Source organism: Eptatretus burgeri, chromosome 11 (genome assembly GCF_056783735.1).
Source record: "Eptatretus burgeri isolate ZD-2024b chromosome 11, Ebu_testis_v1, whole genome shotgun sequence".
Classification (NCBI taxonomy): Eukaryota; Metazoa; Chordata; class Myxini; order Myxiniformes; family Myxinidae; genus Eptatretus; species Eptatretus burgeri.
Window position 1 is genome coordinate 37,274,419 of NC_140971.1, and position 16,465 is coordinate 37,290,883.

A 16,465-nucleotide genomic window follows, 5' to 3' on the forward strand; every position below is an offset into this window, starting at 1 on the left:
CCTGAGACGATGGGTTAAAAAAAACGATCATAGACCACTTGACATTAGCTCAAACCATGAGAACCTGCAGGTATCTGCAGAAGATGCGCAGAGGGACTGGAGACGAATTAACAAAGAAAACCGAAACCAGGGTTTGAATTCACAGGTTATAATGAATGATACTTAGTAACGTAAATAACAACAGGTATCACAGCAACCTCCCTTGCTGGGTGAAAGCATCAACGCCCAAACACAACACCCACTATTTTAGGATCCGCACCTCGGGCGCTCCCAGGAGAAAACAACCAAAGGTGTGTTCGCACGCAGTCTTGATGTGGGCGTGGCTCTTTAGAGAGGAGGAGGAGTTATCGCGATGAAGGCGGGGTTATGTGTATGAGGGCGGGGTTATGTCTATGGGGGCGGGGTTATGTCGATGGGGGAGGGGTTATGTCTATGGGGGTGGGGTTATGTCTATGAGGGCGGGGTTATGTCTATGAGGGCGGGGTTATGTCTATGAGGGCGGGGTTATGTCTATGAGGGCGGGGTTATGTCTATGAGGGCGGGGTTATGTCTATGAGGGCGGGGTTATGTCTATGGGGGTGGGGTTATGTCTATGAGGGCGGGGTTATGTCTATGAGGGCGGGGTTATGTCTATGAGAGCGGGGTTATGTCTATGAGGGCGGGGTTATGTCTATGAGGGCGGGGTTATGTCTATGAGGGCGGGGTTATGTCTATGAGGGCGGGGTTATGTCTAGGAGGGCGGGGTTATGTCTATGAGGGTGGGGTTATGCACACGAAGGTGGGGTGATTGTGATTATGAAGGTGCAGGTAAGGAAGAGGAAGAGGAAGTGGATGTTCAGGTAAGTTGGTTGGGGGGGGGGGTGTAGAAAGGAGTTAAAGAAGAAGAACCAAACAAACAACTTTGCACTTTCAGGGAATTATTGTGAGTTTTAGTAAATTTGAGTAAACGGAGGAGGAAAGGAAGAGTCGGTGACGAACTCAAGGAGGCGAAATGGTTTAAACGAGTTTTGTGAGACGGGACAGAAGGAGTTGCGGGATCAAAGTAAATCGGAGAAGGCGGAGGGAGTTGGTGGACGTGCGGGGTTCTGTAAGGCAGGGAGCTGGAGCGGAGGGAGGAAGGTCTCGGAGGGGTCTTGGGGAGCGTTGGTGGAGTGGGGAGATCCATGGCAGGTTCCACAATATCACTACCAGGTGAATCCATGGAAACTTCACATCACAACCACACATCCGTGAGTGTTCCTCACTACTTCCTTTGCTCAATTTATTTCTTAAATTTCATGGAGTTTATACTCAAGTTGTAGATGTAGTTTACCTGTGAGTGTACCAGCATGGTATAAAGTTTACACTCATGTTGAAGATGTAAGTTACCTGTGAGTGTACCAGCATGGTATAAAGTTTACACTCATGTTGTAGATGTAGGTTACCTGTGAGTGTACCAGCATGGTATAAAGTTTATACTCATCTTGTCGATGTAAGTTACCTGTGAGTGTACCAGCATGGTATAAAGTTTACACTCTTGTTGTAGATGTAGGTTACCTGTGAGTGTACCAGCATGGTATAAAGTTTACACTCATGTTGTAGATGTAGGTTACCTGTGAGTGTACCAGCATGGTATAAAGTTTATACTCATCTTGTCGATGTAAGTTACCTGTGAGTGTACCAGCATGGTATAAAGTTTACACTCTTGTTGTAGATGTAGGTTACCTGTGAGTGTACCAGCATGGTATAAAGTTTACACTCATGTTGTAGATGTAGTTTACCTGTGAGTGTACCAGCATGGTATAAAGTTTACACTCATGTTGAAGATGTAAGTTACCTGTGAGTGTACCAGCATGGTATAAAGTTTACACTCATGTTGTAGATGTAGGTTACCTGTGAGTGTACCAGCATGGTATAAAGTTTATACTCATCTTGTCGATGTAAGTTACCTGTGAGTGTACCAGCATGGTATAAAGTTTACACTCTTGTTGTAGATGTAGGTTACCTGTGAGTGTACCAGCATGGTATAAAGTTTACACTCTTGTTGTAGATGTAGGTTACCTGTGAGTGTACCAGCATGGTATAAAGTTTACACTCTTGTTGTAGATGTAGGTTACCTGTGAGTGTACCAGCATGGTATAAAGTTTACACTCATGTTGTAGATGTAGTTTACCTGTGAGTGTACCAGCATGGTATAAAGTTTACACTCATGTTGAAGATGTAAGTTACCTGTGAGTGTACCAGCATGGTATAAAGTTTACACTCATGTTGTAGATGTAGGTTACCTGTGAGTGTACCAGCATGGTATAAAGTTTATACTCATCTTGTCGATGTAAGTTACCTGTGAGTGTACCAGCATGGTATAAAGTTTACACTCTTGTTGTAGATGTAGGTTACCTGTGAGTGTACCAGCATGGTATAAAGTTTACACTCATGTTGTAGATGTAGGTTACCTGTGAGTGTACCAGCATGGTATAAAGTTTATACTCATCTTGTCGATGTAGGTTACCTGTGAGTGTACCAGCATGGTATAAAGTTTACACTCATGTTGTAGATGTAGGTTACCTGTGAGTGTACCAGCATGGTATAAAGTTTATACTCATGTTGTAGATGTAGGTTACCTGTGAGTGTACCAGCATGGTATAAAGTTTACACTCATGTTGTAGATGTAGGTTACCTGTGAGTGTACCAGCATGGTATAAAGTTTACACTCATGTTGTAGATGTAAGTTACCTGTGAGTGTACCAGCATGGTATAAAGTTTACACTCATGTTGAAGATGTAAGTTACCTGTGAGTGTACCAGCATGGTATAAAGTTTACACTCATGTTGTCGATGTAGGTTACCTGTGAGTGTACCAGCATGGTATAAAGTTTACACTCGTGTTGTAGATGTAAGTTACCTGTGAGTGTACCAGCATGGTATAAAGTTTACACTCATGTTGTCGATGTAGGTTACCCATGAGTGTACCAGCATGGTATAAAGTTTACACTCATCTTGTCGATGTAGGTTACCTGTGAGTGTACCAGCATGGTATAAAGTTTACACTCATCTTGTCGATGTAGGTTACCTGTGAGTGTACCAGCATGGGATAAAGTTTACACTCATCTTGTCGATGTAGGTTACCTGTGAGTGTACCAGCATGGTATAAAGTTTACACTCATCTTGTCGATGTAGGTTACCTGTGATTGTATCAGCATGGTATAAAGTTTACACTCATCTTGTCGATGTAGGTTACCTGTGAGTGTACCAGCATGGTATAAAGTTTACACTCATCTTGTCGATGTAGGTTACCTGTGATTGTATCAGCATGGTATAAAGTTTATACTCATCTTGTCGATGTAGGTTACCTGTGAGTGTACCAGCATGGTATGAAGTTTACACTCATCTTGTCGATGTAGGTTACCTGTGAGTGTACCAGCATGGTACAAAGTTTACACTCATCTTGTCGATGTAGGTTACCTGTGAGTGTACCAGCATGGTATAAAGTTTACACTCATCTTGTCGATGTAGGTTACCTGTGAGTGTACCAGCATGGTATAAAGTTTACACTCATCTTGTCGATGTAGGTTACCTGTGAGTGTACCAGCATGGTATAAAGTTTACACTCATCTTGTCGATGTAGGTTACCTGTGAGTGTACCAGCATGGTATAAAGTTTACACTCATCTTGTCGATGTAGGTTACCTGTGAGTGTACCAGCATGGTATAAAGTTTACACTCATCTTGTAGATGTAGGTTACCTGTGAGTGTACCAGCATGGTATAAAGTTTACACTCATCTTGTAGATGTAGGTTACCTGTGAGTGTACCAGCATGGTATAAAGTTTACACTCATGTTGTAGATGTAGGTTACCTGTGAGTGTACCAGCATGGGATAAAGTTTACACTCATCTTGTCGATGTAGGTTACCTGTGAGTGTACCAGCATGGTATAAAGTTTACACTCATCTTGTCGATGTAGGTTACCTGTGATTGTATCAGCATGGTATAAAGTTTACACTCATCTTGTCGATGTAGGTTACCTGTGAGTGTACCAGCATGGTATAAAGTTTACACTCATCTTGTCTATGTAGGTTACCTGTGAGTGTACCAGCATGGTATAAAGTTTACACTCATCTTGTCTATGTAGGTTACCTGTGAGTGTACCAGCATGCTAAACAGATGCAGCAACTTTACTGCACCCAGAGAACCTTGCTTATCGTTCTAAACTATCCTTAGTTCTTGTCACCACGTTGTCTAGAAACAGACAACTTGTTATAACAGGTTGTGTTCATCACTATCCATCTTCAGGAGTCTTGCACCGATAGATTATTCCTATAAGAAAATGTGTTCCTTACAAACAACGTCAATGCAGGAGGAGGTCTGCGCTCTGGTTATAAACCCATAGTTTGTTTGTTTGTGCTCTATCATTTTTTTTGATTACTGGGCGTCAAGCAAGGAAGCAGTCGGTTCAATTTTTAATGTCTTTGGTATGATTCGGCCGAGGTTTGAATCTCCCGGATTCCGAGCAGATGTTCAATCCATTTTGCCGCAGAGAATGGAAGATTGTATGTAAGGGGACATTGAATATGGGATGCGGTTCCTACTGCTGGAGGAGTTTTGTAATTATCTCTTGAAAATGGGAAAACAAAATGGTCTGAAACTGAATAGTTTCTCTCTCTCTCTCTTCTTTCTGGACTCTTCCCGGAGTTGGCGGGCATTTATCTGTCTCGCACAGCAATCTTTCCTCCCAGTTGTACGCCAGTTCTGCCAAGCACCATTGCTCGACTGCAGGTGTAGTCTGGGCAATTGGCCTGGGAGCTGGCACACAATGGCCTACCCTTGTGCAAGACACCATAGGATATTTAATGTTCACCAACACCTGCTGATAGACGAGACCCTGGCTTCATGTCCCATCAGCTGGCTGGCATACTAATTGATGCAATGCCCTGTGTGTGCCCTCTGGTGATGATTTATATTGGGGCCAGCGATCAAACCCAGACCAGACATGTCGATGGTGATTGTGCTTCCGCTGAGCTATCCTGTCAACCATAGGAATGTTTTTTTTTTTCTTCTTCTTTCAGTTTGATGAGTAGTTGAATTTGCTGTTGAAAGGCGGAGCATGTTTTGAGTGGATTTGGTTCAGAAGTTAAAGACTTGTTTCTGTCTACACTGGCTGATGTGGGTTAGTTTTCTGCTTGCTCTTGCCCACCCACACATTGCAATCACGGCGACTATGCAAAACACGACTCAGCATGAGTTGGAGGTCTTCAGCATTCAGTGGACTGAAACCCGCCGATTTGAGGAATTGAGCTTGTGTGCATTTGTGTATCTGACTTTATATGTGCTCTCAGGTGTGCTGGAGTTGCGTCAATACAGTTGAAGCTCTTCCAAAGCATCTACAAAGCAAGTGTAACTCAAACGGTTTAAGTTGGAAAAATCACTTTACTTTGTGGCTCGAGAGGAAAGATGGATAAATGGAAAGTTGTTGTTCATCAATTTTTTGACTCTTCTTTGATGAGATCCTGAGTTCTTGAAGCCTTTGATCCAAATCTTCTGCAATTACTTTCTCCAAGTGCAAGTTATAGAGTAAGGTGCAAACTTTTCTTGGAACTTTTGAGGATTTTGGAGGATGCAATTTACCCAGGGAGTTAGTAAACTTGACCCCCATGACTTTAAACTCGGACATTGATGGTATCTGCAGTTACATGTTGACGACAGAAATTACGTCTTGCAAATCCGCCAGGCGCTCGCATGATGCTCAAGGTCTGCCAACGACCCTCTTCTGGTAAAACTACCAAAATCACGAATCGCTGCTCACCTTCACTCTTTCATTCCTCTTTTTTTTTTCCTGCGTTTGTGATAAACTCCCAAACTCTCTTTAATCCCATTCTTCCCTCCAGGCCTTCAAAACAGCTGTTCACCACCGCCTCTTATTTTCCCCCATCCAAATCCTCGATCTTTTTTTTTACCCCGTTAATCCACCCCAAACCCACTTACTTCAAATTCCCTACTTTCCTTCCTGAAAGTCCCTGTAATGTTTATTTTGTGTACACCGTGTTCTCCGCCCCATCCCTCTCCCTTCCACAGATCTCCCAATGTCTCTGTTCCCCACTGTTTTGTCCTTCCCACTCCCGCCCCTTTTGTCTCATGCCACCTTACTGTGCGTTGTGTGTTAGCTCTCATACGAGCCTCGACAAGGTATACAAAAAAAAAGAAGCAATTTGTCAATCGATTTTAAGCAACATTACAGGATTCTAAACAAAACGGTCATGCTGACTTTTTTTTTTTTCCCCCAATTAATTGTTTTTTGTTTTTCCACTTTTGCATGACTTTCACATTTCTCCATTGAATATTGTTTTCACTTGCAGCCTAATAAATGCTAAGTCGTTATTTTGTATTAAGCAGAATTGTTTACACATTTTAACCTGTGTTTTCTTGGTTGGTGATATTTATTTCTCATCTTAATTATTATTTTCCGATATGCTCACTCACAATTCCTCGTTCATACTTATTTCTACATCTGCATGGAATTGCCTTCCTGTGCGTCAAGTTGTGCTCTTCTCTAAAAGGAAGTATTTTGAGGCTGCACCTGAACATCACGTCATATCACATGATTAATTCCGACCCAAATTTTTAGCTCACCTGGAACGTAGTTACAGGGAGCTTGTGGGATGGCGCATCGTCGGTCCGTCCGTCCACATATACTTGCAACTTCTCTGAAACTGCACATATGATTTCGATGAAACTTTATCACAATTTTTATCACCAGGTATGCACCAAAGTTTGTTAATGAAATTATAAAAATCGGGGTCTGAGGGTGTGTAAGGGGAGGGGGGGAGGGGGGGTGAGGTTCTCTGCAAAATATGTATTTGCTTTCTTCCCCAAAACTCGACACAATTTAGATGAAACTTGACCACAACTTTCATGACCCATGACATACTCAAGTTTGTTCCTTATATTAAAAAAAAACATTAAGGTCTCAGAGGGTCTACAGGGGTGGTTGCCCTCCCCCCCCCCCCAAAAAAAAAGAGGTATTCGCTTTCTTCTCAGAAATTACACTCACACAATTTCGATGAAACTTGACCACAACCTTCATCACCCATGATGTACCAAAGTTTGTTCATGACATTAGAAGAATCAGGGTCAAAGGGGATGTAAGGGGAGTTGCCCCCCCCCACAATATGTATTGGCTTTCTTCTCCGAAACCACACACACAATTCTAATGAAACTTGACCACAACCGTCATCATTCATGATGTAACAAAGTTTGTTTACGGCATTAAAAATATATATTTAATTGGCGTTTACTTTCTTCTCCATTACATATTTTTCGGGTCATCCATGCCTACCAATGGTTCCCTGGTTATCTTATTCAGCTGCTACCAGGTGAGCACCCAGGGGTATTGCCCCATGTTCTTTACTTATTTTATTTTTAAAACTTGCTTGTGCTAATGTCATCATGATTGTATACTCACCCTTTCCCCTCAGAAAGTGTGTGTGTGTGTGTGTGTGTGTGTGTGTGTGTGTGTGTGTGTGTGTGTGTGTGTGTGTGTGTTTTGGTTATCTTCATATGTGAGTTTCAGAAGGTGGACTGGAGCCCTCTCTGGTCTCAATGTATATCCACCCTCATAAAGATACACACACACACACACACACACACACACACACACACACACACACACACACTTTTATAGTATCGGCTATTCCTAAAATATAATATAATTTAAAGGATTGCTGTAAATGAGACTAATTTCACAACATCCTATATTCAATGTCATTTAAATTGTAAACCTCAAAACACAGTTCCCTTACCAAAAGTAAGAACCTTAACCTGTGAGCAATTGAATAGTTTCCTGACTTCATGTGTGTGTACAACTGGATTACCAAAATACTGGTTTAAAAACAAACAAACTGGTACTCTTGTTAAAATTTTCTGTTTAGGTGACTGATAATTTGTACAAGGAAGTGTTAAAAAGTTATTTTCTTCTATCTTGACACTTCAGTGAAATATTATTCAATTTTAAAAACGAATGTAACATTTCAGAAGAACTGTCTGTAGTGGATGGACAAGTTTTTATCCCTTCGGATGTTCAAAGCGACATCAAAGTGAAAACTTTGAGCAACTTGAGGTACTGGGTTAACCAAGCTCCTCGAGGCCATTTGTGTTCCAATCGTTAGCCACACTGGTTTATGATACGGGGGAACTCAGGTTCAAATCAAATCTACTATATGTATGTTTGTCCATTGTTGACTAACGTCGATATCATGTATTTGTGTTAAAGTGCAATATCTACAAAATGTTTTTGTTCTGCATGGGATGTGTGTACAAGTTCCTTCATGAGCCTTACATAACTTAAAAAAAAATATATATATATATATATTTTTAAACTGCAACATTTTTCATACCTTTTGTAATGCGACAAAAACGATGTATGTAACATGTTAAACGTCGATACATAATAGTGATAGATCTCTTTTATACGTCTTTACATAAATTAGCATGGTATTCCCATAAATATCGGTGTGTAGAGATTGCAACCAAACGGTTATCAGTTATCTTTTATCCAACAGTCACTGAAACACCGCCTGTCTGGCAGTATGGTACAGAGGTAGAGCATTCACCTTTGAGCTACATAGTTTGGGTTTGATTGCTGACCCAACTTTAAACCGTCAGATAGGTGCTTTGCAGGCATCAAAAAAATTTGCCATCCCTCTGATAGACGTAAACGTGTGTGTCCCATTCGCTGATGAAGGTTAGAGATTTCACGGTGCCTTTTGCGAAGAGTAGGCAAATGATCTCCGGCACTCTGACAAAGGAGGAGGAGGAGATTGGGACCATACTCTCGTCAGAGCGTTGGTGCTGCTTAGGCAGTCTCCTTGGCTATTGGGCACAATCCTGGATGGGTCGCCACTCCGACACAGGATACCAGCAAGTTGGCACTCATTTTGATGACCTCGGAAGGATGACAGGCAGAGTTAACCCCACCTGGTATTAATTCAACAGGTGAGCGGAATTTGAACTCAGGACCCCAGGATCCAAAGCCCACCACCCTAAACATTAAGCCAACACCAGGCATACCCTGAAAAACATTGTTCAAATTGCTGTCCAAATCTCCTTCAGTGGAATGTTGTGCTTTGTAAATCTATCCATGAGAGATTTGACCCCCACCCCCCCAAAAAAATCAATTTGATTTGAAGATGGTGGGAAGAGTTGGGGCTGTTAAGTAGTTTGTAATATAAGCTCACTCAAACTATCACATTATTGTTATAAGTTCCAGAAAATACCTTCAAAGATGCATATTTAAGGATAGAATGTACTGACATTAAGATAAATTTTAGTTAAATTGTGTCAAATAAATGAATTTATAGGAAACAATGTTTTTTTTTTTTTTGCAGTACCTTTGAAAAATCTGCCTTAAAGATTACTTTTATGAATGATAGTCTGCAGTGGAGCACACCAGACTCGGTGGTGTAATGCTTCGAACACCGCTCTGATTCTGGGAGGTCGGCGGTTAAAGCCCCGGTCGAGTCTTACCAAAGTAATCTCAGGAGAGATCTCACTTTGCTGTTGGATTTTTGGTAAAAAGTCAGTTGTTTAATTCACAACCTTCAGGGTTAGGAAGGAATGCTTGACCCGATACACTCATGGTATGGGTAATCGTTCTGAGCGACAATGGGTCTGACCTTTCTCCCGAAGTTGCCACTTAAACAAAAGCCAAAAATTGGAGCTTTACATTCTCAATGATTCCGAAAGCAGCACAGAAATGTAAAACCTCAAATCTCAGTACCTGTAAAATCATGGATAAATGTCCCAGGTGAACTCTTGGTGCTATTTCTGTCTTTATACTGCATGTGATACATGTGTGGGGGGGTGTTGAAAAGTAATACCTCCTATTCTTTTTCTCCAAAACAGGTAAATATATTTAAATGAAACAAAGCGCAGTCCACACATTAGTTCTTCTGGCCAATGGTGACGGAGTTTCATGAATCTGACATGAGATGTCTCAGTGCTACGTTGGTCAGTATGGCATAGGGCAATATGACATTGGCAGTGCTGTGTAGCATGAAGCGCTGGAGGTGAGAGTTGGGATGACTGACTGGAGGTGAGTTTCGATGACTGACTGGAGGTGAGTTTGGATGACTGACTGGAGGTGAGAGTAAGAGATTATCAATGGAATTCTGCCACAAAAGGACCACCAGCCCTGACTTGGCTGTGTCGGATTTTCATCTCTTTCCCCACACTTAAGGAACACCTTCGTGTAAAAAAAAAAAAAATTCTTCCCATGATTATGTCGAGGCCGCAGTGAAGCACTGGTTAAGTCAGCAGGGCGCACAATCTACCGTGACTGTATCACAAAACTACTTGAACATTGTCAGAAATGTGTGGACTATAGTGATAATTATGTGCCATGGAAGAATAAAGATTGATGTATTTGTTTTTTGAGAAAAAGAATAGGAACTATTACTTTTTAACATGACCTCATTACAAGATCCATATTTTCCTGATCTTGACCGAGATAGAATCTCAAGCTTATTGGTACAATACCGCCTATTGATATTTTTTTAATGTTTGTTGGCCTTTTGAACTCCTCTTGCACACTCTCTCAAATCTCCTTCTTCCCTCCGGCTGTTCGCCATCATCATCTCAAATAATCCCCCATCCAAAACCATGATGTTTTCTAAACCCGTTAAACTACCCCCACTCCTCCCAAAATTTTTGCTTCTGTATCCACCTTGTACACTCCTTGCATTCTCCCCTACTCCTCATCGTTACCGGATTCCATTGTTGGTCCATCTCCGTCTATCTTCTCCATCCGCCCTGCTGTTGCCATTTCCCCCTTCTCCTCCTGTTCCTGTTGTTATGTTGCATCCTGATCCATTCTGTGTTCTAGCTCTTCCACTCAGCTTGACTACATGTATACCTGGTGTTGGCTTAATGGTTAGAGTGGTGGGCTTGGGATCCAAGGATCCTGAGTTCAAATCCTGCTTGGCTGTTGCATTAATACCAGGTATGGTTGACTCAGCTTGTCATCCTTCTGAGATCAGCAAAATGAGTAACAGGTTGCTGGGATGATTGAGCCATTCGAGTATCCTGTGCTGGAGTTGTGACCCATCCAGGATTGTGCACAATAGCCCAGGAGAGCTTTGGCAGCACCGATGCTCTGTGCAGAGGATGGTTCCTCTGGATATGGATTTGGATTTGGATTTTGACTACATGTACAGTATACAAATACATTAAAAGATATGATTGTGGACACATCAAATGGATCAATTACTCGTATAAATGTAATGTGTGGATACTTATGTTTTCGCACTTTTCTTGCACTTCTATTCTCAACAACAATTCGACTGTCGTACCTACGGTTGGCACCAGTGCTGGTCGAGCCGTAGAGTATATCAACGCTACAGTGGAAAGGCACACCAACATTGCTGGAAAAAATTAATGGTAGCATGCATTCTCTCTGGTTGTCATGTGGCATTACCTGGTGGCTATTGGCAAGGCCACTGCTGTAAGTGTGTTTCTGGCTTGACATCTACTCAACAAACTTGGCAAGCATGATGTTCAGATTGAAGATGTCACTCGTCACGTCACTGCATTTAGTAGCCTGTCCGCCCATGCAGTGGGAGACAGGGTTTTACAATTGATTGTGTGTCTGTCTGTCTCTGTGTCGGCCCATAACTTTTTAGTCATCAAACTTTCAACAAACCTTTATTATGAGAATATGGAGAACAGCAATTAATAAATGTATTTTTTAAAAGGTGTTGTTTTCATCAAGTTTAGTTTGAATACAAAGTGGACACAGATGGGCTTTGCATTTTAAGATGCTTTCTAGCTGCTGCTTGTTTTTGGATTGAAAGTCAAATAAAATATGTTGGAATTTCGATTATGATATCTAGTCATCAATATTGTCCTTGGACATAGTATCTCAGGAATTTGACAGTCTGGCATCACGCACTGCTCGTCAAGCTCGCTGCCGGCGGCATACAAGGCCATATTCATGCCTTTCTTTATGACTTCCTATACTCACACAGTCAGCATGTTTTCATCAATGGAAACCTTTCCTTCCCTCTTTCAGTGGAGGCTGGATTGCCTCGTGGCGGTGTCTTGGTCCCAGTCTTGTTCCCCATTGACGTAAATGATCCCCCTGACGTTCTGAAAGATATTCCATTTTGCAGATGACACCATAATGTGTTCTACTCTATCCCCTCTTTCTTGACAGGCAGACAGCAGCTGCATCACTGACACAAAACCCCAACAGTAAGGTTCACTACTCGATTGACCTGGAATTGTCAGACAGGTGAACTCCAAACTTGAGTTTATTCCTAATTCAAAGAAAAAGCAGCAACTCAAAACTTTGCCGTGGCACAATACATAAAGTAACTTCTTCCTTGCTGTTTTCCTTCTCCCTCCACTCTGCTTCCCATACACACACACACACACACACACACACACACACACACACACACACACACACACACACACACACACACACACACACACACACACACACACACACACACACACACACACACACACTACATTCATGAAATCCCTTCCTCTGCAAACTGCTCATACTTGATAGAATATTCTGTATCCAGAAGTAACTGGAAATCTTTCCAACCCTGATGATCTTTCTACAATGGTTGAAGTCCAACTACAGCATTAAAACTTGTTAGCTTTTCACTTTATGCCACTTTTTTTTTTAGATCCTCGTGGAGGATCTCCAAGTGTTACTCACGTTGTTGTTTTTCATCTTCTTCTTGTGGACTTTTTTGTTTCACAGCCTACAGTTTTCATTAAACTTCCTGAAACTTGGCAAATATATGTCAACATACCCTGTGCAGACTAACCATCTCCGATTTTGAAAATTCCTCCGAGAAAAAAAGTTATGACGTCAAAATATCTCCGCTAATGGAAATCGTCTAAAAAAATTATCTCCGAAACTAGGCAAGCTTTTTAAATTATGTTTGTGGGAATCGAACAGGGCATTAGCAGAGATGAATTACCGCACATATGATACATCACTATGACGTCATATCAATTTTATGACGTCATTCCTAATTTTTGACATTTTTTGTTTCACAACCCAGAGTTTTCATCGGATCTTCGTGAAACTTGCCAAGTATATGCAGAAGGCCCACGCACAGGCAGTAACCATCTCCGGTTTTGGAAATCCTTCCTAGAAAAAAAAGTTGATGTCATAATATCGCCGCTAATGGAAATCGCCAACACCATTATCTCCGAAACTAGGCAAGCTGTTTGAATTTTGTTTGCGGGAATCAAGCCGGGCATTATCACAGATAATTAATTTATCGCAAACCTGATACATCACAATGACGTCATATTCGTTTTTATGACGTCATCATTAAGAGGACGAGGATCTTTGCTCATTTGAGCTTGCTTCTCGACAAGAGTGAGGCTCATGGAAGAGCAGGGTTAAATTGACAGTGCGGTAGCAAATGGGCACAACCAGCAAGGGGAATAAATGAAAAGGAAGGAGAGGAAACTCTGAAATCAGAAAGTAAGAGGGTTGGGTTGGTAAGGGTGAATGGGGGTAATAAAGATCAAGGGTCAGGATGGTGAATGATGCGAGGTGATGGTTCACTGCCTGCTTGAAGCTCTGGAGGGAAGAGTGGGAATGAACGGCCTCTGGTTTCTTAGATGGGAGAAACGAGGAACAAATTGCTTAAGGTGTGTAGTCAGCCTAAATTTTTGACCTTTAACCAGAAGGAGGTTACTGCAAGAACACGTGCATCCTGGAGTTGCTGGGAAGGACAGGAGGACAGAGGGAGCAATATTGGGAAAGAGGCAGTTAAAAAAAACAAAACGACCACTGTCCACCTGTGATGTGAAAGTGACAGAACCTGTGTTTCTGCCTCACCATGGGAGATTAAGAGCTTTGGATTCCACAGAATCCAGGCGACAGATGTGATGCTGGGGTTCTCACCCATAGAAGAGAACAGCACTCCATTGAGCTATGGACAAAGGTCTTGTAGTGTGTGAGTAGCTCTGATCTGTCAAAGAAACCGTTGAGTGATGGAGAATGGCTTTGGAGGCCCAGGAGATGTTATAGCTGATGGTGTGGTCTAAATTAAGAGGATGAAGCTCTTCCAGTGGCTGCCCATGGAAACAGGTGGGTTACCTGACCATTATAATAGACATGATCCTTCCAGAGCAACAGGGTAATCGGTGAGATTTTCCAGGATTGAAGGACGCATTCCATTTATCAGAGCAGCATCTTATCAATCCTAGATCAGCAGAGACTGATGCAGCTGCAGTTTACTTAGGCATGGGATGGTGTACTGTATGACTCTGCAAAAAGGAAGAGAGGTTTTTTTTTTCAGAGCATCGGATTCCAAACATTTTTAAGAGAGGAGTGGCGGCATGTCCAGAGTCGAGTGACGGACAGAATTCAAACTGAGGGTCAGAGATCAGTCTGTTTTAAATCAGCATCAATGATGGAGTCTATGACTTTGCTTGTACTTGGAAGTAAGCTCACTAGCTTGTTGTTGAGAGGATCTGTTTTTGCACCATTCTTGTAGATGAGATTGATGCATACTGACTTCCAGGCTGATGGGAGGTGGTCAAAGGAGAAGGACAGACTGAATAGGGCAGACGAAGTGGAAGTAAGAATCTAAAAACAGATTTGAGAGCATGGGCAATGATGCCATCAGTGCCCAATTGTTGAAGCAGCATAAAGGCTGGACAGAACTTTCTCTACCTTCTCAGGTAAGAAGGATACAAAGTCCAGGAGACAGTTTGTATGAGTGTGTAAGATGGAGACAAAGAGGATGGGTTGTGTACACGAAATTTGGAGGCAAACACAGAGTTTTGACATTCTGCCTTATCTTGGGCAGAGTCTGCAGTAATGCTATTTGAGGTGAAGGAGCGGATAGAGGGGGGTAGCATACACCAGAGATGGACCTGGCTAAACACCACCATGACTTGGAGAGAGGACATTGGTTGAAGAGTTTAGCCCTTGAGATTTGCAATATGGTGTTTTCTGGCAACTATCAGAATGGACACACACTTGTTGTGAGCCAGGCGGAATTGATGAATGTTGCATTCAGTTGGGTTCACTTTCCTTGACCGCAACTGCCTTGATCACAATCCTTTAAATATCTATCTTCAGACTTGACATTCTCTGTCATTGATCTCCTTAAAATCAAAATGATTCATATCCTACTAGGCCTGTGTTTAAAGCTCAATGGTGTACTTGGGTGTGTTTAGTTAAGCCTCTTGTCAAGCCAGCCGTTCCTCGTCAACGGTTTTGAATGCAGTGCTTTCTTGAGTGCTTAAGCCACTTGGTGAGCGATCTGCAAGAAATTTGGTAACTGAATACACTCCCGCTCCCCCCTCAGGCCTGGTGCTCCAGCATCACATCTGTCTTTCCTGGAGTATGTGGAATTTATAGCTCTCAATCATATTTTCATCTCCCACAATGTGGCTAAAGTGCAAGGCCTGTTGCTGTCACATTACATACATGTCTGATGGCTTCTGGTTTTTTTTGTTTTTTTTTTAACGAACTCTCGTCTGATCGAACTCTTTCAGCCCTTTAACCCTCCCCAGCTCCTCCAGGATGTATGTCTTCTTCTTGTATCCCCCTCCTGGTAAGACTCCCAAAATCTATGCTTGCTGCCCACCTCCATGCTTTTGCTCCTTTTCTGCTATTTGTGGAACTACCTTCTGTTCTATTCAATCGTACTCCTCCCTGTAGAGCTTCAAGCACGTCGTGCACCACCAGCTTGTGTCAGGATGGAACATAGAACGGATCAGGATGGAATAGAACAAAAGGAATTGTAGAAATATTTGGGGGAAACACAGCAACAGCAGGGTTGAGGGACAAAATAGAGGGAGACTTTTGACAAATAAGGAATGAGGGGAAGAGAATGACACACAGATTGTAGTCAAGATGAATTCAGAAGCACACTCAGGAAGGAAAAAACTGGAAACTTGGAAAGAGGTGGGGTATGGGGTGGGTGGGGATTGATAGGGGTTGATCCGAGATGGTGGTGAACGGCTGCCTTGAAGACCTAGAGGGAGGAATGAGATTGAGGACGATGTGGAAGTTGATTCCACAGGTGGGAGAAAAACAGAGGAACGGATGAATGGAGGTGAGCTGTGATTCTGGATTTTGAGAGCTTCATCTGTGTTCTGTGCAACATACTACAGATCTTCTGGTGCTGGGACAAAAAAGTTGGAGTTCGACAGGCTCATTTTGTAATAGACGGGAAAAGTTTTCTCTGGAGGAGTCAAGGTGGCATCCAGTAGATTTGCGGTTGCTACTTGCTGGAGTTATGGAAACTGCAAAGATACATTTCCTGGACTCTAATAACACGATGTTCACCATACCACTGGGATATATGAGGCTCTTTTTTTGTTTGAGAAACTCGTCAGAATATCATTGCTATTTTGAGTGGTTTATTATTTTTCGAGGTGGCAGTATAACTCAGTTTTAGCATGCTCTCCACTGAAGTGTGTGATTTTGGATCCTGGGATTGATG

The 16,465-nt window shown here is 42.2% G+C and overlaps 1 protein-coding gene across 5 annotated transcripts in view; it reads left to right on the plus strand.

The window, feature by feature from the left end:
- Positions 1-845: 845 nt before the first annotated feature.
- LOC147016885 (uncharacterized) overlaps positions 846-16,465 on the plus strand; it is a 35,711-nt gene continuing 20,091 nt past the window's right edge. For 3 of the 5 annotated variants that reach the window (XM_085846029.1, XM_085846032.1, XM_085846033.1), the window contains exon 1: positions 846-1,229. In XM_085846029.1, coding sequence (XP_085702155.1) covers positions 1,164-1,229 — 66 coding nt within the window. In that variant the 5' untranslated portion in view covers positions 846-1,163. Of the gene's footprint in view, positions 1,230-12,180; positions 12,259-16,465 lie in introns of all 5 variants that reach the window. The other 2 variants (XM_085846031.1, XM_085846030.1) reach the window with 2 other exon arrangements.